This window comes from Salmo salar, chromosome ssa05 (genome assembly GCF_905237065.1).
Source record: "Salmo salar chromosome ssa05, Ssal_v3.1, whole genome shotgun sequence".
NCBI lineage: Eukaryota > Metazoa > Chordata > Actinopteri > Salmoniformes > Salmonidae > Salmo > Salmo salar.
This window is the reverse complement of record NC_059446.1, coordinates 13617691-13638032: the sequence shown is the minus strand read 5'-3', so window position 1 is coordinate 13638032 and position 20342 is coordinate 13617691. Positions and strand designations below refer to the sequence as shown.

General features: G+C 42.1%; 1 protein-coding gene across 2 annotated transcripts in view; it reads right to left on the bottom strand.

The window, feature by feature from the left end:
* The window catches only part of LOC106604291 (serine/threonine-protein kinase ATG1), a 35569-nt gene extending 34728 nt beyond the window's left edge, over window positions 1–841 (bottom strand). Inside the window, exon 1 of one of the 2 annotated variants that reach the window (XM_045717913.1) lies at window positions 78–841. In XM_045717913.1, the coding sequence (XP_045573869.1) occupies window positions 78–168 (91 nt within the window). In that variant the 5' untranslated portion in view covers window positions 169–841. The remainder of the gene's footprint in view (window positions 1–77) is intronic. The other variant, XM_045717914.1, reaches the window with a different exon arrangement.
* Between the last annotated feature and the right edge of the window lie 19501 nt (window positions 842–20342).

The window sequence follows — 20342 nt, the reverse complement described above, 5'->3', positions numbered from 1 at the left end:
CTAGACTCCCATACAAGTATATGTGCCTGATAAAAGACAGCGCAGAATGCCCATGAGAAAATCATCAAAAAACTCACGATGTCTGCACCTGAAAGATACCCTCTCCCGCAACAAGGCAAACGGTAGCTGGGCTAGCCTTGCAATGTTGCACTCGAACATTATCCCCATTCACATGAATATATATTCCTATAAACAGTAATGCAACACTAATCAGAGACGATATAACCTTTGCTTGTCTTTTCTTGTGCATTTGTGAACATGGCAATTCAAAACACCGGAGCATACATAACACATATCTCCCCTCAGCACGCTCTGCGCAAACTGACGAGTAAAACATGGCTCCCGTTGATGACGTCACAGCATTAACACCATTTAGAAAATAAATACAATAAAATAGTTCACTCTTGATAATAATATAATACATCTAAAAAAGAACCTTCAATTAAAATACATATGAGACATTTTCGGTGAAATACATAAAGTATATTTTACACCTGCACAGTGCCGGTCACTGTGTGAGGGTGCTTCAGCCTCCTGAGGATTTCAGCTTCTTGTAGTATGGCCTCTTTAGTGTTTGTTTTGCCAGAGTCGTCTGCTTGTATTCTTTTCACTGCATGCAATCTCTTAGACTCAGCGTACTTCATCAGGAATATTTCTGTTGCTCCACCTCTGCCCAGACACAGAATCTTCTCGTACACTTCCATTATCGTTAGTAATATGTTAATTAGTTATCAGTCATCTCAATGAGAGAGAAAAATGTTGCATTCCATGTCTTTGATGTGAAGTACAAGTACATGCAGCAGAGAAACTATCACACAAAAACAAACGTCACCTTGTGTTTATGTAACAGGGTTGGTTATGTTTCCACTTGCCTCTAAAGAAATGTGTACTTAATGTTCAAGCATTCGTATTGGTTGGTTCAGCTGATGACAATAAGGTGTGTTGTGATTGGCCCCGCTTGCAGATAGGGGGAGATCGCGAACGTCAGGTCTTCCCAGTATGAAAATGTGATGCAAGGGTTAGGTCACGTTCTGAATACTGTTTTATATTTTATATTTTACAATGTGTACAAGTTAGATGTACGTTACTGATTTATACATGTGTGGGTATATGGTACCTGTTAGGGATTGAGGGGCTTTCTGGAATGTGCTTTGGCATATGATTGCTGTAGATAAGTGTTAGCTAGCATACACCGTTGTAATGGTCACATAAGCCCACTGCTAACACAGTTGTCTTCATGCTACAGATTTTGCCATCGACAGCCATCAGTATCATTAAGCCCTGCACAACTACCGTGCTGTTTCTCATTTAACAACAGGTATTTACACATGTTATATTTTCTATTGTATTTTTGTATTTTGTGACCCAGTATGAAAATGTGATGCAAGGGATTTTGCCATCGACAGCCATCAGTATCGTTAAGCCCTGCACAACTACCGTGCTGTTTCTCATTTAACAACAGGAATAAATGATGCTCAACTGGTACCACTGGCTGATGTGATTTATTAGGAGAAAACACAACGCAAGGAGAATACGATATACATCTGTTACATTTAGTCTGATTCCCATAGTAACAGTCTGGCTCAGCCCACTGGGTAAATAATAGCGCTTTTATATTGACGCTTTAGGAACACCTGCTTCAAAAGCTTTTCCAGTGAAGTTGAAATGTTAAATTTACCCCATTCAGGAAGCATCATAAATTGCTTTTTAAAATCATTATGCATTGGAAAACTATTTAATATCAAATTGTGCCTATAGGAATTTACGCTTCGAACACACCGACTGCGTTTTGCATCACTGCTGCGTAACATTTCGCGCAGCTAGGCAACTATACTGATGCAGGTATCTTTTGCAGATGGTCGCATGCGGTTGGACACATGGAGGAGAGAATCATTTTCGCAGTATCCTCAAAACCGTGTCTTTTTGACACAACTGCTGACAGCTACAGGGACATAAACACAAAAGATGCTGCTTGTAGACAAGTGTCCACTATTGTAGGATTGCCAGGTCAGTTTAGTAGTGAGCTTGTGCTAGATGTGGTTAGTTAGCTAGCTAGCTAACCTAGCCAATGAGGTGTGTATGTGAAAGAAATAGTCATATAAATTATGCTAGTTACTACCCCTGATAACTTTACCAAATAATCATGTTTGAAAGAGTGTGAATGTCAGATAAATAGTCATAGAAATGGTAGATATTTCTGTACCCCTGATAATTTGGTCAGATAACTACAGTAGGTGACATGTAGGTGACATGTCCATGATGGCTATCTAATAACTATAGTTATGCTAGGTAATGGTTTGGCTTATCATGTTCATGTCTATGTAGAAAAAGACTGTAGGAGGAAGTGGAGAGGACTCAGGGACAGGTATCAGAGAGAGAGAAGGGCAGAGAAAGAGAAGAAGAGGTCTGGGTCAGCAGCTTCAGGCCAGCAGCCTTGGCGCTTCTGCCACATTCTTTTCTGGATCCATTTATTGTGGCTAGGGCAACGAATGGCAATTTTACAGCCAGACCCTCTACTACGTCATCCACAAGTGTTGTCGCCACCGGTGCATCAAGACCCTCAACGTCATCTACAAGTGAGACCATCGCCTCCACCGGTGCAGCGAGACCCTCTACAAAGTCTACATGATCCACAAGTATGACCACCACCGGTGCAGCCATGGAAGATGATGAAATGGAGGAATGACCTCTGGATCTAGGACCACCTGAGATTATTATGAACCTCACAGAAGTGACCACTGAGGACCTCGTTGAACAGGATGTGGCCGTGGAGACAAACAAAGAGAGAAACGAAGAGGAACAACGTCAAACCAGGCGTCATCGGAGGTACCAGCCCCCAGATCCACTCAACTCATTTCAGCAGAGGCTCCTCCATGCCGTCGAGAGGGATGCAGCCCAACCTGATGCTCACAGGAAGGAGGATGAAGAGACCCTCTTTGCCATGAGCCTGGTGTCAACACTGAAGAGGCTGCCTCAGCAAAGAAAAGCAGCAGTCAAGGTTAAAATGTATCAGCTGCTTTTCCAAGCCGAGTTCAATGGTATGTTTTTTCCCCTCCACATCACAGGTAGTGTCATAAGTGTTGCAACAGTGAAGTAAAGTTGGTCATTTTTACTAGAGGTCGACCGATTAATCAGAATGGCCGATTTAATTAGGGCCGATTTCAAGTTTTCATAACAATCAGTAATTGGTATTTTTGGCCACCGATTTGACGTTTTTTTTTTTTGTTTGTTTGTTTTTACACCTTTATATAACTAGGCAAGTCAGATTAAGAACACATTCTTATTTTCAATGACGGCCTAGGAACAGGGGTTAACTGCCTTGTTCAGGGGGGATTCGTTTTTGCATCCTTCTGGTTACTAGTCCAACGCTCTAACCACCTGCCTTACATTGTACTCCACCCGGAGCCTGCATGGCAGGCTGACTACCTGTTACGCGAGGGCAGCAAGAAGCCAAGGTAAGTTGCTAGCTAGCATTAAACTTATCTTATAAAAAACTATCAATCTTAACATAATCACTAGTTAACTACACATGGTTGATGATATTACTAGTTTATCTAACGTGTCCTGCGTTGCATATAATCGATGCGGTGCCTGTTCATTTCTCATCGAATCACAGCCTACTTCGACAAACGGGTGATGATTTAACAAGCACATTTGTGAAAAAAGCACTGTCGTTGCACCAATGTACCTAACCATAAACATCAATGCCTTTCTTTAAAATCAATACACAAGTATATATTTTTAAACCTGCATATTTAGTTACTATTGCCTGCTAACATGAAATTGTGTCACTGCTCTTGCGTTCATTGCCTGGCTCGTTGCGAACTAATTTGCCAGAATTTTACGTAATTATGACATACCATTGAAGGTTGTGCAATATAACAGGAATATTTAGACTTAGGGATGCCACCCGTTAGATAAAATACGGAACGGTTCCGTATTTCACTGAAAGAAAAAAAACGTTTTGTTTTCGAGATGATAGTTTCTGGATTCAACCATATTAATGACCTAAGGCTCGTATTTCTGTGTGTTTATTATATTATAATTAATTCTATGATTTGATAGAGCAGTCTGACTGAGCGGTGGTAGGCACCAGCAGGCTCGTAAGCATTCATTCAAACAGCACTTTTGTGCGTTTTGCCAGCAGCTCTTCGCAATGCATTGCGCTGTTTATGACTTCAAGCCTGTCAACTCCCAAGATTAGGCTGGTGTAACCGATGTGAAATGGCTAGCTAGTTAGCGGGTGCGCTCTAGTAGCGTTTCAAACGTCACTCGCTCTGAGACTTGGAGTAGTTGTTCCCCTTGCTCTGCATGGGTAACACTGCTTCGAGGGTGGCTGTTGTCGATGTGTTCCTGGTTCGAGCCCAGGTAGGAGTGAGGAGAGGGACGGAAGCTATACTGTTACACTGGCAATACTAAAGTGCCCATAAGAACATCCAATAGTTAAAGGTATATGAAATACAAATCGTATAGAGAGAAATAGTCCTATAATTCCTATAATAACTACAACCTAAAACTTCTTACCTGGGAATATTGAAGACTCATGTTAAAAGGAACCACCAGCTTTCATATGTTCTCATGTTCTGAGCAAGGCACTTAAACGTTAGCTTTCTTACATGGCACATATTGCACTTTTACTTTCTTCTCCAACACTTTGTTTTTGCATTATTTAAACCAAATTGAACATGTTTCATTATTTATTTGAGGCTAAATTGATTTTATTGATGTATTATATTAAGTTAAAATAAGTGTTCATTCAGTATTGTTGTAATTGTCATTATTACAAATAAATAAAAAGAATCGGCCGATTAATCGGTATCGGGTTTTTGGCCCTCCAATAATCGGTATCGGTGTTGAAAAATCATAATCGGTCAACCTCTAATTTTTACAGTATACTCATGTAGGCTAATTGGTATTTCAGATCAAAGTATTAATATGAGGCAAATGTATAGCTGTTGTTTCTGGGTTAGAAAATATCCTAAAACAGTTTGCTGTCTAAATATTTGCCTGTCATATTCATCTTTTGATCTGAAATACAAATTCCATGAGTAAACAGCAAGTATTACCAACTTTACCACACTGTTCCTATATTTATGCCACTAACTACACTATACCAGCAGTATTTAGTTAACATAAATCTCACCTTTTATGGGGTTATATTATGTTAAGCTTGTATGTGTTGTTTTTCTCTTCCCTTCCAGAGATGGAGTCAATTTAGCCGAGCAGCTCACAGGAAGGACAGGAAGAGTTGTCTGGTTGTTGTTTTGACCTCCCTCGTTGTACCTTTCCTTTCACACATGGCAGTTCCCTTTAAATTCAGTCAATTCATAAAGTAATTTGTTTATAAAGTCTTAGGATAGCATTCATTATTAGTGTTACATAGATTTCTGAATTGACAGAATTGAAACTCATACACCGGAGAATTCACAGATGCTCTTGTTGGTCTCTTACAAGACTAAAGGTGAATATATTTATTTCATTTAAAACCACTTGAAAACCAGGGTGTTGAAACTTTTTGTGAAGTTATGTTCCATTGACTGGTCCATGACATCCAGGGGCCATTTGTTTGTTTAGCTGTGTTATGGCTACACATTATTTTTTTATTTTTTTCAGAGACAGAGACACACACCTCTCCTCTCTGTACTTCAGATCTCCAGTGCCCTTTATGGCCATGTCTGAAGTTCCTCTACTACGTCTAGGCTTTATGAGTAGTCCCTGTATCTGTCTGAAGTTCCTCTACTACGTCTAGGCTTTATGAGTAGTCCCTGTATCTGTCTGTAGTTCCTCTACTACGTCTAGGCTTTATGAGTAGAGTCCCTGTATCTGTCTGAAGTTCCTCTACTACGTCTAGGCTTTATGAGTAGTCCCTGTATCTGTCTGTAGTTCCTCTACTACGTCTAGGCTTTATGAGTAGTCCCTGTATCTGTCTGTAGTTCCTCTACTACGTCTAGGCTTTATGAGTAGAGTCCCTGTATCTGTCTGCAGTTCCTCTACTACGTCTAGGCTTTATGAGTAGTCCCTGTATCGGTCTGCAGTTGTGCTAAAATAACATGCTCTTGTTGTTCTCTTACAGATTACAAGCTACACATTCATTTTTTTATTTTTACACGCACACACACACACACCTCTTTCAATAGTTTTATTTTTTAAACATTTTTACAACACACATACCTGTCATGTTCTTTCCTGTACTTGAAAACTTATTAAATTGTAATGTTTTCATAGTCATTTGTTTATTAATATCACCTTTAGACTTAATCTGCCTATTTCTTCCCTACACCTTTGCAGATCTAAGACAAGATGAAAGTAAAAACACAATCTCTTCCCTAATTAGTTTTTTTCCACCTGTATTTTGTCAGGCAAGTGAACATGGTGGTAAACTGTACTATTTGTATGGACCCTAGGTTACCCTTTCCCTTTGTTATTGTATGTCGTATAACCTTAATTAGTCCTCCTGCTCACCTGATGTACCATGCCAGGTGTGTATAATACTGACATTAATGGGAGAGGGAAGGGGTTAAGATGGGGTTTTTACTCTCAAATTTCACTTAAATATAACTTCCAAATGAAGAGAGACAATGATACATAAAGTAATCTGGGGAAAAATGCAATATTATGGACAACGGTGGATGGTTCCTAAAATAAGCTTTGTGTTAGGGGGCTCTTAAAAGAGCTTTTTCACTCCACGGCATGCTGCCATGGGTCTTCACCTGCCGGCGATGAGAAGTAGGTGGTCAGCTTCTCCCTCACCTGGAGTGCCTGTCTGGGGGCGTTGATGGCACCTGCCCTGGTGACATCAGGTAGGTGACAATTTGGTGTGCCCATCTCCATCCGGAGTGGCTCCTGGAATGACCTCCGCAGGTAGTTGTGGAGAACACATGTGGCCTTCACGCAGGCATCGACATTTGAGGGGCTGAGACCAAGCACTCTCCGATACATTCTCCACCGGGCTGCCAGAATCCCAAAGGCGCATTCAACAACTGACCTTGCCCTGGACAGTCGTTTATTAAAGATCCTTACAGGCTTTGGCAATGGCAGCTGGCGTCCAGCATATGGCCTCATGAGGTTGGGTCTCAAAGGGAAGGCCTCGTCGCCGACAAAGACGTGGAGAACAGGTCCCAGGTCTTCAGCCCCAGGGAGTGATACAGGTGGGAACAGGTCCCAGGTCTTCAGCCCCAGGGAGTGATACAGGTGGGAACAGGTCCCAGGTCTTCAGCCCCAGGGAGTGATACAGGTGGGAACAGGTCCCAGGTCTTCAGCCCCAGGGAGTGATACAGGTGGGAACAGGTCCCAGGTCTTCAGCCCCAGGGAGTGATACAGGTGGGAACAGGTCCCAGGTCTTCAGACCCAGGGAGTGATGCAGGTGGTGGAATCTCCAGGGTGCCATCCTGAAGTGCCTGGCCGAAGGCAGTCCCGGAGGGTCCCGCCATCACTTCCCTTGCCGTAAGCACCAACATCGACAACACAGAAACAGTAGATGGTATCTACTACAGCCAAGAGTACAATTGAATATGTACCCTTGTAGTTGTAGAATTGCGAACCCGAGCACGGTGGAGCCTGGATTACTACATGTTTCCAGTCAATGGAGCCAAGACCGTTTGGGAAATTCCACCTCTCCAGGAACTCGGCAGCAATGGCCCTCCAGTCTTCCTCCTTGGTTCCAGGTAGAACCCTTTTTGGTTCCATGTATAACCTTTTCCACAAAGGATTATACCTAGAACCAAAAATTGAATGAGTCCAATAAGAATGTAATGAATGACTGTAACGGTCTAGAACAACAATTGGTCCTGGAGAAGACTAGAGAAGACCTTCATCAGAGCAGAAGGCACCTCAACTTTATTTTCATTTGGTAACATTGCATCATTAAAGAAGGATTATAAAAACCAACTTTGGAAAAGTTATATTCCTAATGAACATTCTGTAAAAGTACATCTGATGTCAAATAGGGACTATTAACTAGAGAGCCCTTTAGCTAGCTAGGTTGCACATAAAAACAATGTATCAAATATCAATCAATTATGGTATCAAAGGCTTTAAAAATGTACTAGAATGTAGCTTACCGGAGACAAATCGCCAGGCGTTCGACTGGGCTGATGGACTCCCGGTAGTTGGTATCCATCCGGGCGATCCTGGCTCCAACCATCTGTAGCAGGTGATCGAACTGGCTTCGGTCCAGACGAAAGTAACTTCGGAATTCCTCTCCAAACAGTCGAAGCTCTTGAATGAGACGGTGGAACTCCCCTGCCTGCTTTCGGGACTTTAACCATCTCTGGACCCACACAGACCTGCGCTTTCAGCGGGGCTGATCCCGGCCCAACAGCGCGATCAAGACCACCTTCCTCAACGTTGGTCTCATTGTTGAAAGAGCCGACTCTGCTATCTTGACTATTTATTATTGCATTTCTGCGTTTGAGGGAAATTATATTATAGGCTCTCACAATTCATTTGTGGATGTCATGAATAAATAATATACTATAAAAAAATGTAAAGAAATTCTACAGTCAAACTGTTTTTATTATGTTATCCCAATTTTTTTTTACTGGATATGTGTGCAACAAAAATTCAACATTCACATTTTGCTACTTTCTGTCAAGTATACGCATACAATTTGATGCATACATTCGATAAATCCAACGTATGCACCACACAGAACGCTCTGCAACGCAATGCTGCAAGCAAAACGCAGCGTTCCATTGGAAATGAATGTACTTCTGGTGTATCAAAACACAATAACACAGTCGGTGTGTTCGAAGCGTTACTTCTGTGCAATTTAGTGCACATTTATGACAAGGCAGAAGCAGGATGACCAAGCACCTTGCCTTAGGGGGGCTGGGCATTGCTCGATGAGGACCATGTATGTTGCATTAATCCGATTTGTAATAGACTGGCAGTATAGCTTATGGGGGACTTTCAATTTTACTTGAGTTGTGTTCTATTAAGGTATGTTTACTTTTACTCAAGTATGGCAATTGGGTACTTTTTCCAACACTGTAGATGTATGCATCATTTGAGCCTCGCTGCCCATTCATTTTCCTCAGTCAGAGGAATGGGTTACAGAAGCAGTTCTGTCACAACTTGTGGACTTGTTTATGTGCTGCTGTGCGTTTTGTTGCTGGCGTTACTTTGCTAAAAAACTTTATGGTTTTTACTTTTTAATTACCGTTTTATATTTAAAAATTTTCCCTCGCTCAACTTTTTTTCATTCAACTTTTTCACCGGGACACTTTATCTGGTCATGGTTCTACAGGACCTCCACCAGCCAAAGCTAAGTAGTAACATTAACATTATGCCTTCTAATTGCAGTCGCTGTACTCATAATATAGAGGAGAACGATCACCTAACAGGCTGACTACACCGCTCGCGTCGCATGCGTTCGTGTTGCAAAATAAATTTAGAAATCTATATTATTCAATTATTGCGCGCCAACGAGCGTCTGCATTGCCAAGGGCTAAAATAGAAGTCAGTTCTATTTCTGACACAGATAGCGCTGCAAGTCCAGCCTCTCCCATCTCCTCATTGGTTTATAGAAGCAAATACCCACGCGCCATCTCCTCATTGGTTAAACCCACGTGGGTGACTGAAAGTTGAACGAGATCAGTGGCGGTAATGCACCTAATTTAGGAAAGTTGCCAATCGCAATGTAAAGTCAAGAGAAGAAAAAGCCTGGAAGGAGGAGAGATGACTAGAAACAATTCTGTTGACCGTTTTATGTGTGGCTTAATTGGCAAAGTAGAGGACCTTGTGCATTTCAGGTAAAATAACAACTCAATGTTTATCCCAGGACAAATTAGCTAGCAACAGCAAGCTAGCTAAATAGGCCAAATTAGCTAGCAAGTGCAAACTAGCTAGCTAAATTGCCATAAATGTTTAATGCTTTTCGACCTGTCCCCAAATTAATATAATTGGTTCAGAGCTTGTTTTGATATTTTAACCTGCGTGTCGTGATCGCGTTTCATGTGGGGGGGACAAAATACATTTATGCACAATGGTGCACGCGCACGGAACCCAAACCGGCTGCGCGCGTACGCCATCGTACATAAATGTATTTTGTCCCCCCACACCAAACGCGATCACGACATGGTGCTGTTCTAGCTGAGTCCATGTTTAACCGTATGGTACACATGAGGCTCCACTTGCCGCGATTTTGTCATTTTCCGCAGTAGAATGCACCGATATTGCTAGCACCTTTAGCTAGCGTGGCCTTCTTGTACATTTCTGTGGATGCTTGCTGAGTTAGGTCATTTCCCCCCATGGTCAATTGAGAATTCCGGACGGCATAAAGTACAGAATGCTTTCGTCGAGTCACCACTGACAGCCTTAACATACGTCTTTTGTGCTTCCCGTTGTTTGTTGTAGCTGCACAGTCTTTTATTTTTTGCAGGTTTATCCATATTGCCTTAATATGCCAAACTGACCGAACAACAACAGAAATTACTTTGCAGGAATTGGCGCGTTTACGCTGTACTGTGATTGGATGAATATATGGGACAAGAGAGGACCCGTATAGGACAAACCAATTTAGCCCAATATAAGGGACATCCCGGCTAATACGGGACAGTTGGCAACCCTAATAGCTACTCTTTACAGGCCTCCTGGGCCGCATACAGCATTCCTCACTGAGTTCCCTTAATTCCTATGGGACCTTGTAGTGACAGATAATATTCACATTTTTGGTTACTTTAATATTCACATGGAAACGTCCACAGACCCACTCCAAAAGGCTTACGGAGCCATCATCGACTCAGTCAGTTTTGTCCAACATGTCTCTGGACCTACTCACTGTCACAGTCATACTCTGGACCTAGTTTTGTCCCATGGAATAAATATTGTGGATCTTAATGTTTTTCCTCATAATCCTGGACTATCGAGCCACCATTTTATTACGTTTCCAATCACAACAAATAATCTGCTCAGACCCCAACCAAGGATAATCAAAAGCCATGTTATAAATTCTCTGACAACCCAAAGATTCCTAGATGCCCTTCCAGACTCCCTCCAGCTACCCAAGGACATCAGAGTTCAACAATCGGTTAGCCACCTAACTGAGGAACTTAATTTAACCTTGCGTAATACCCTAGATGCAGTCGCACCCCTAAAAACAAGAAAGAAACTAGTCATAAGAAACTAGCTCCCTAGTATACAGAAAATACCAGAGCCCTGAAGCAAGCTTCAAGAAAATTGGAACGGAAATGGCGCTACACCAAACTGGAAGACTTCCGATTAGCTTGGAAAGACAGTACCGTGCAGTATCCAAGAGCCCTCACTGCTGCTCAATCATCCTATTTTTCCAACTTAATTGAGGAGAATAAGAACGATACAAATGTATTTTTGATACTGTCGCAAAGCTAACTAAAAAGCAGCATTCCCCAAGAGAAGATGGCTTTCACTTCAGCAGTGATAAATTCATGAACTTCTTTGATGAAAAGAAGCTCCAGGCACAGGGTTTACTACCACCGGTGGGTTGTAAATACCTATCGCCATTTGTTTCACTGTAGTTTGAACCAAAAGAGATTTCAACAAAGGTAGGACACAGCAAAAAAATGATTCCCATTACCACCAGTGCGACTTCTATCATGATTGCCATTTTTGCAAACATTACTCCCCATTTTCCCAAAGTTAAGTCCAGCCAATCCCAAGCATGGGTATCAAATCCAGCGTTGTCTTTTACCTTCATCCTTTAAGTTTGGTCATAGCTGTTGTGAACAATCCATCTGGTGCAGTGTTATTGGGAATGAAGATACAACATTCGTCTCCGAACATTACACAGACTCCACCTTTCTCAGCTTGGAGCCAATTCAAAGCCTGTCTATTCTGCCATGTCATTTTGCTAGTGGCGTGTACCTGTTCTCCTAAGGCTGTCAATGCCAAGTCTGTATAGTTAATGAATCTTTGTTGGTTATAGTAAATATAATTTATCCACTCTAAGTTTTTATTAGGTGTTATCCACAGAAATATTGATTCAAATCCTGATGTAATCTCATCTCTTGCTTTGTATTCATTAGGAACTCCTCTAGGCTGTCCTATTGCATCTAGGTATACCTTTGGATCTGATTCATAGGCTCTTTTTACTCTGTTTTACAGACTGATCCTGTTGATATTTTATAATGGTCACCTGTTGTATTGCTCTAACCAAAACACATAGTCCAGTCCAGCTCTCTGGTGAAACATTTAAGAGTTTGTTCTACCCACACATCCAGAAACTGTCGGCTATACCTCTGTCTTGGTTTTTTAACCTGTTATGGCTAGGGGGCAGTATTTTCACGGCTGGATAAAAAACGTACCCGATTTAATCTGGTTACCACTCCTACACAGTAACTAGAATATGCATATACTTATTACATATGGATAGAAAACACCCTAAAGTTTCTAAAACTGTTTGAATGGTGTCTGTGAGTATAACAGAACTCATATGGCAGGCCAAAATCTGAGAAGGTATCATTCAGGAAGTGGCCTGTCTGACAAGGTGTCGTTCTTCTTGTCTCTGTTTATTGAAGAGTGAGGATCTTAGCTGTCCCGTGACACTTCCTGCCGCTGCCATAGGGTCTCAGAAGGCGGTAAAAAGCTGAATCGTGGCTTTGCAGGCTCTGGCTGAAAAAAAGTAGCGCGTTTGGGTAGTGGCTGGTTACAGTACTGTGAGACTCAGGCTCGTGCCCGCGTCGACCGAAAGCTTTGTTTACTTTCCTCTGTTTAGCTAAATGGACATTCCCGGTCGGAATATTATCGCTTTTTTACGAGAAAAATGGCATAAAAATGGATTTTAAACAGCGGTTGACATGCTTCGAAGTACAGTAATGGAATATTTAGATTTTTTTTGTCACGAATTGCGCCATGCGCGCGACCCTTATTTACCCTTTCAGATAGTGTCTGGAACGCACGAACAAAACGCCGCAATTTGGATATAACGATGGATTATTTTGGACCAAACCAACATTTGTTATTGAAGTAGCAGTCCTGGGAGTGCATTCTGACGAAGACAACAAAAGGTAATCAAACTTTTATAATAGTAAATCTGATTTTGGTGAAGGCTAAACCTGCCGGGTGTCTAAATAGCTAGCCCGTGATGCCTGGGCTATGTACTTAGAATATTGCAAAATGTGCTTTCACCAAAAAGCTATTTTAAAATCGGACATATCGAGTGCATAGAGGAGTTCTGTATCTATAATTCTTAAAATAATTGTTATGCTTTTTGTGAACGTTTATCGTGAGTAATTTAGTAAAATGTTAGCAAATTCCTCCGGAAGTTTGCGGGGGGTATGCTAGTTCTGAACGTCACATGCTAATGTAAAAAGCTGTTTTTTGATATAAATATGAACTTCATTGAACAAAACATGCATGTATTGTATAACATAATGTCCTAGGTGTGTCATGTGATGAAGATCATCAAAGGTTAGTGCTGCATTTAGCTGTCTTCTGGGTTTTTGTGACATTATATGCTAGCTTGAAAAATGGGTGTCTGATTATTTCTGGCTTGGTACTCTGCTGACATAATCTAATGTTTTGCTTTCGCTGTAAAGCCTTTTTGAAATCGAACAGTGTGGTTAGATAAAGGAGAGTCTTGTCTTTAAAATGCTGTAAAATAGTCATATGTTTGAAAAATTGAAGTTTTTGTATTTTTGAGGAATTTGTAATTCGCGCCACGCCTATCATTGGATATTGGAGCAGGTGTTCCGCTAGCGGAACGTCTAGATGTAAGAGGTTAACATTGTTAGAGATGGTCCTATTTCAATTATATTACCGCATGGTTCCCTTCGATGCATAATTAGTCCTTTTTCATCAAATTTTCGAACTTCTGCAGTTTCCAACACCCAGATTGTTTTGCATTCAACCATAGTGTTTCCTACATCTATCCCATTATCTACATGGCTAAAGAAACATTCATATTTTCCCTTCACAACAGTACTCCTTTCATTCTGGGGTCCATTTATTTCAGTTCTTATGTAATATGTGACACACTTATTTTCTTCCGTAAAAGTGTTGTTTAATAAACTCCTACCTTTTCCTACCCAAGGCTAACCTGCATTCTATATTACACAAAGGATTGTAGTATTTTCTCTGATTACATCAATCATGTTCCCATTTTGCAAATTCTTCAAATGTTGCAGGTTCAGGTACTATTAATAGATCTGCCAAAGGGGATTTGCTACACAATATACAATTGTCCATCCCATGTTTTGTTGCTGTATACTGAACCACTTATACCAGTCATTTGTTTCTACTTCCTCCAACGATTTGTCCTTGTGCAGTTCTGGGGCTAAATTACCAATTGGAGTAACAGTGCCCTTTTCTTGACTTAGACTATTGGGGTTGTTTAGAAGGTTCCAAATATTTTGGAGGAACCAACCTGATTCTGATGTTTCTGACTTTTTCGTAATAGCAGTGGACTGTAGCTGGGTTGTAACTGCTGTTGTGTTCACTGCAGCTGTTACTGCTGTTGTTTTTTCTTCCGTCAAAGGCTCCAGAGTGGGATCAATCTGGATGATAGCACTAAATGGACTGAAGGGAATAGTGTGACTAACTATTTCTATTATGTATTCTTCTCCTTCCTTTAGGTCACGCTTTTCCATGGTAATCAGCCAATTAGCTTCTCCTTTGTTTATTTTTAGGTTGCACCCTTCTGAGTCCCAGATTACTTCTCTCAATGTCTGATGATGGGTCCATCCACAGAGTGCTATTTCTGGTAGAGGTCTGATTCTCCTGATTGAGACGGACCTCTGAACTTCTGCTAGGGATGGAATTGGGATGCTAAGCCATGCGACAGCTCATTAAAGCAAGCGGTAGTGCATCTACTCAGTTAAGCCCTGAAGTTGCACAGATCTTATTTATCTTAGCATTGAGGGTTCAATTTGCCCTTTCAACCTTCCCTTGTGACTGTGGATGATAAACACATCCCAGTCTTTTGCTTCATTCTTAATTTTTGTATTATCAATTTTATGATTTTTTGCACAAATGCTGATCCATTATCTGAGCTGATTTCTGAAACATTATTACTGTTCCTGATCTCCGATCTGCTGATTGTATTGATTCTATCCATCTGCTAAACCTGTCTATAATAACTAGTATGTATCTTTTGCCACGCACTGGTTTCATCATATCAACATAATCCATTATAATGTGTCGAAACGGTCCTTCTGGGACCGGTATGTGGCCTATGGGTGTAGTTAACACCTTTGTGTATGTTATTTTGCACACATATTTCACATTTTGACTATACTTCATCTACTGTTGCCTGTAGGTATGGTGACCAGTATCCTTGTTTTTACATTTCTTATTACCTCCCCCTTGCACAATGATCTAGATCATGTGCATCGTTAAAAGCAAATTCAACGAGGTAGTAGATGCTACTATGGCTCCATCATGGGATTTCCATACCCTGTTCCTGTCAATAGGGGCCCCCCTTTGTTTCCACATAGATTGTTCATAAATCCCAGTTTAAGATTGGATTTGAATTAGGTCAGTAGATGATGGTAGGGATACAAGATGCTGTTGCTGTTAGTGCTGTTAGTATTGGAACAATACATTTAGAAGCCTTTATAGCTGCTTCATCTGCTGCATTATTTCCTTTTTTGTGTGCCTGACATTTTATTATCGCTAACTTCCTAGGATACATCAATGCTGTCATTAATTTAACTATTTGTGCGTGATGTTGAATGGAGGTACCATCACTTTTCTTAAATCCAAACTGTACCAAACAAACGACATACACCATTTGCGTAAGCTGAATCAGTATAGATATTAACTGTATTTCCTTTCCCTAGAGCACATGCTGCAGTCAATGCCTTAAGTTCTGCCAATTGGGCTGAACATGGTTGAGGACAATACTCCAATTTTTCCTCTATGAAATATTTTCCCTGATTTCTTACCACTGCATACCCTGCATGGTTCCCTGTATAGTCTTTACAATAGAGGTCGACCGATTATGATTTTTCAACCCCGCTGCCGATTAATCAGCCGATTTTTATATATATTTGTAATAATGACAATTACAACAATACTGAATGGTAACTTCCGGCGCCGACAAAGATGGCTGCCTCGCTTCGCGTTCCTAGGAAACTATGCAGTATTTTGCTTTTTTAATGTGTTATTTCTTACATTGTAATGTTGTAACTGTAATGTTATTTGTTACCCCAGGTAATCTTAGGTTTTACTACATACAGTCGGGAGGAACTATTGGATATAAGAGCAACGTCAAGTCACCAACATTATGACCAGAAATACGACTTACCCGAAGCGGATCCTCTGTTTGGCCCACCACCCAGGACAATGGATCGGATCCCAGCCGACGAGCCAAAACAACGGCGCCGCAGAAGGGGCAGACAGAGCGGTCTTCTGGTCAGGCTCCGTAGACGGGCACATCGCGCACCGCTCCCGAGCATACTACTCGCCAATGTCCAGTCTCTTGACAACAAGGTAGACGAAATTCGAGCAAGGGTAGCATTCTAGAGAGACATCCGAGACTGTAACGTTCTTTGTTTCATGGAAACATGGCTCACTCGAGACACGCTATCTGAGTCGGTACAGCCACCTGGTTTCTTCATGCATCGCGCCGACAGAAACAAGCATCTCTCTGGTAAGAAGAAGGGTGGGGGTGTATGCCTTATGATTAACGAGACGTGGTGTGATCATAACAACATACAGGAACTCAAGTCATTTTGTTCACCCGACTTAGAATTCCTCACTATCAAATGCCGACCGCATTATCTACCAAGAGAATTCTCTTCGATTATAATCACAGCCGTGTATATCCCCCCCCCCAAGCAGACACATCGACGGCCCTGAAAGAACTTAATTGGACTCTATGTAAACTGGAAACCACATATCCTGAGGCTGCATTTATTGTAGCCGGGGATTTTAACAAGGCTAATCTGAAAACAAGGCTCCCCAAATTATATCAGCATATCAGTTGTGCTACCAGGGTGGGCAAAGCCCTAGACCACTGTTATTCTAACTTCCGCGACGCATATAAGGCTCTCCCAAGCCCTCCCTTTGGAAAAGCTGACCACGACTCCATTTCGTTGCTCCCAGCCTATAGACAGGGAAGCTCCCACCCTCAGGTCTGTTCAACGATGGTCCGACCAATCGGATTCCACGCTTCAAGATTGCTTCGATCACGTGGACTGGGATAATGTTGCGCATTGCTGCGAACAACAACATTGCCGAATACGCTGACTCAGTGTGCGAGTTCATTAACAAGTGCATCGGTGATGTCATACCAACAGCGTCTATTAAAACATTCCCCAACCAGAAACCGTGGATTGATGGCAGCATTCGCGCAAAACTGAACGTGGGAACCACTGCTTTTAATCAGGGCAAAGTGACCGGAAACATGACCGAATATAAACAGTGTAGCTATTCCCTCCGCAAGGCAATCAAACAAGCTAAGTGTCAGTACAGAGACAAAGTGGAGTCGCAATTCAACGGCTCAGACACAAGAGGTATGTGGCAGGGTCTACAGCCAATCACGGACTACAAAAGAAAAATCAGCCCCGTCGCGGATCACGATGCCTTGCTCCCAGACAGGCTAAACAAGTTTTTTGCTCGCTTTGAGGACAATACAGTGCCACTAACATGGCCCGCTACCAAAACCTGCGGGCTCTCCTTCACTGCAGCCAACGTGAGTAAAACATTTAAACGTGTTAACCCTCGCAAGGCTGCAGGCCCAGACGGCATCCACGGCCGCATCCTCAGAGCATGCGCAGACCAGCTGGCTGGTGTGTTTACAGACATATTCAATCAATCCTTATCCCAGTCTGCTGTCCCCACATGCTTCAAGAGGGCCACCATTGTTCCTGTTCCCAAGAAAGCTAAGGTAACGGAGCTAAATGACTACCGCCCTGTAGCACTCACTTCCATCATCATGAAGTGCTTTGAGAGACTAGTCAAGGACCATATCACCTCCATCCTACCTGACACCCTAGACCCACTCCAATTTCCTTACCGACCCAATAGGTCCACAGACGACGCAATCACCATCACACTGCACACTGCCCTAACCCATCTGGACAAGAGGAATACCTATGTAAGAATGCTGTTCATCGATTACAGCTCAACATTTAACACCATAGTACCCTCCAAACTCGTCATTAAGCTCGAGACCCTGGGTCTCGACCCCGCCCTGTGCAACTGGGTCATGGACTTCCTGACGGGCCGCCCCCAGGTGGTGAGGGTAGGTAACAACATCTCCACCCCGCTGATCCTCAACACTGGGTCCCCACAAGGGTGCGTTCTCAGGCCTCTTCTGTACTCCCTGTTCACCCACGACTGCGTGGCCATGCACACATCCAACTCAATCATCAAGATTGCAGACGACACTAGAGTGGTAGGCCTGATTACCAACAACGACGAGACGGCCTACAGGGAGGAGGTGAGGGCCCTCGGAAGGGGTGTCAGGAAAATAACCTTGCACTCAATGTCAACAAAACAAACGAGATGATCGTGGACTTCAGGGAGCAGCCCCCTATCTACATTGACGGGACAGTAGTGGAGAGGGTGGAGACTTAAGTTCCTCGGCGTACACATCACGGACAAACTGAAATGGTCCACCCACACAGACAGCGTGTTGAAGAAGGCGCAGCAGCTCCTCTTCAACCTCAGGAGGCTGAAGAAATTCGGCTTGTCACCAAAAACAAACAAACTTTTACAGATGCACAATCGAGAGCATCCTGTCGGGTTGTATCACCGCCTGGTACGGCAGCTGCTCCGCCCATAACCGGAAGGCTCTCCAGAGGGTAGTGAGGTCTGCACAACGCATCACCGGGGGCAAACTACCTGCCCTCCAGGACACCTACACCACCCGATGTCACAGGAAGGCCAAAAAGATCATCAAGGACAGCAACCACCCGAGCCACTGCCTGTTCACCCCGCTAACATCCAGAAGGTGAGGTCAGTACAGGTGCATCAAAGCTGGAAGCTTTAATCTCATACGTATATACTGTACGCCATACCATCTACTGCATCTTGCCATCTTGATGTAATTAGATGTATCACTAGCCACTTTAAACAATGCCACTTTATATAATGTTTTCATAACCTACATTACTCATCTCATATGTATATACTGTACTCAATACCATCTACTGCATCTTGCCATCCTGATGTAATGTATCACTATCCACCTTAAACAATGCTGCTTTATATGTTTTCATACCCTACAATACTCATCTCATATGTATATACTGTACTCCATACCATCTATTACATCTTGCCTATGCCGTTCGGCCATCACTCATTTATATATTTTTATGTACATATTCGTATTCATTCCTTTACAAGGTAGGTGTGTACAAGGTAGTTGTTGTGGAATTGGTAGATTACTTGTTAGATATTACTGCATGGTCGGAACTAGAAGCACAAGCATTTCTCTACACTTGCATTAACACCTGCTAACCATGTGTATGTGACAAATAAATTTGATTTGAATGAACACTTTTATTTTAACTTAATATAATACATCAATAAAATCAATTTAGTCTCAAATAAATAATGAAACATGTTCAATTTGGTTTAAATAATGCAAAAACAAAGTGTTGGAGAAGAAAGTAAAAGTGCAATATGTGCCATGTAAATAACCTAATGATTAAGTTCCTTGCTCAGAACATATGAAAGCTGGTGGTTCCTTTAAACATGAGTCTTCAATATTCCCAGGTAAGAAGTTTTAGGTTGTAGTTATTATAGGACTATGTCTCTCCATTTGTATTTCATATACCTTTGACTATTGGATGTTCTAATAGGTACTTTAGTATTGCCAGCCTAATAGCGGGAGTTGATAGTGTTGGGTTATATTTTCTTAAACTAGTTGTGGTGCATAGCTTATGAATACATTAATGTTAAATATAACAGGTTTGTATTGTATTAACATAGATTGAGCAACATATAATAGATGTGACTAACTGGAGGGTTGCTGGGCAGCAAGGGTGTAGGCTGAGGAGACTCGTGACACACACACACACACACTGCCTGGTTGTGAAGCCGCTCAAGGACAGGTGTACGTGAGGAACTGATAGAGGGGAGAATAACTGTAGCAATAAAAACAGGCACTGTCCTTGGGTGTCTGACTCTCGGGTACACACACGAAGATAAGCTGGAAGACAACTATGCCTGGCAACAGTGATGCGCCAAGGGGCTGGGACCAGCCTGTGCGCCTGCGATAGGCTGAGCAAGTCTAAACCACGCTCAGCCTCTACTCTGACAGGCTCGCTCTGAGCGGGAACTATCTCTGTCAGAGTATTAAAAAATAACTTTGTGTTTGAACAGTTCTGTGTTTGCCCTGCGAGGTGTTACAGTGAACCCGTATATACGAAGATTGCATTTACCATTTATCGCTTGACTATAATAAAAAGCTGAGA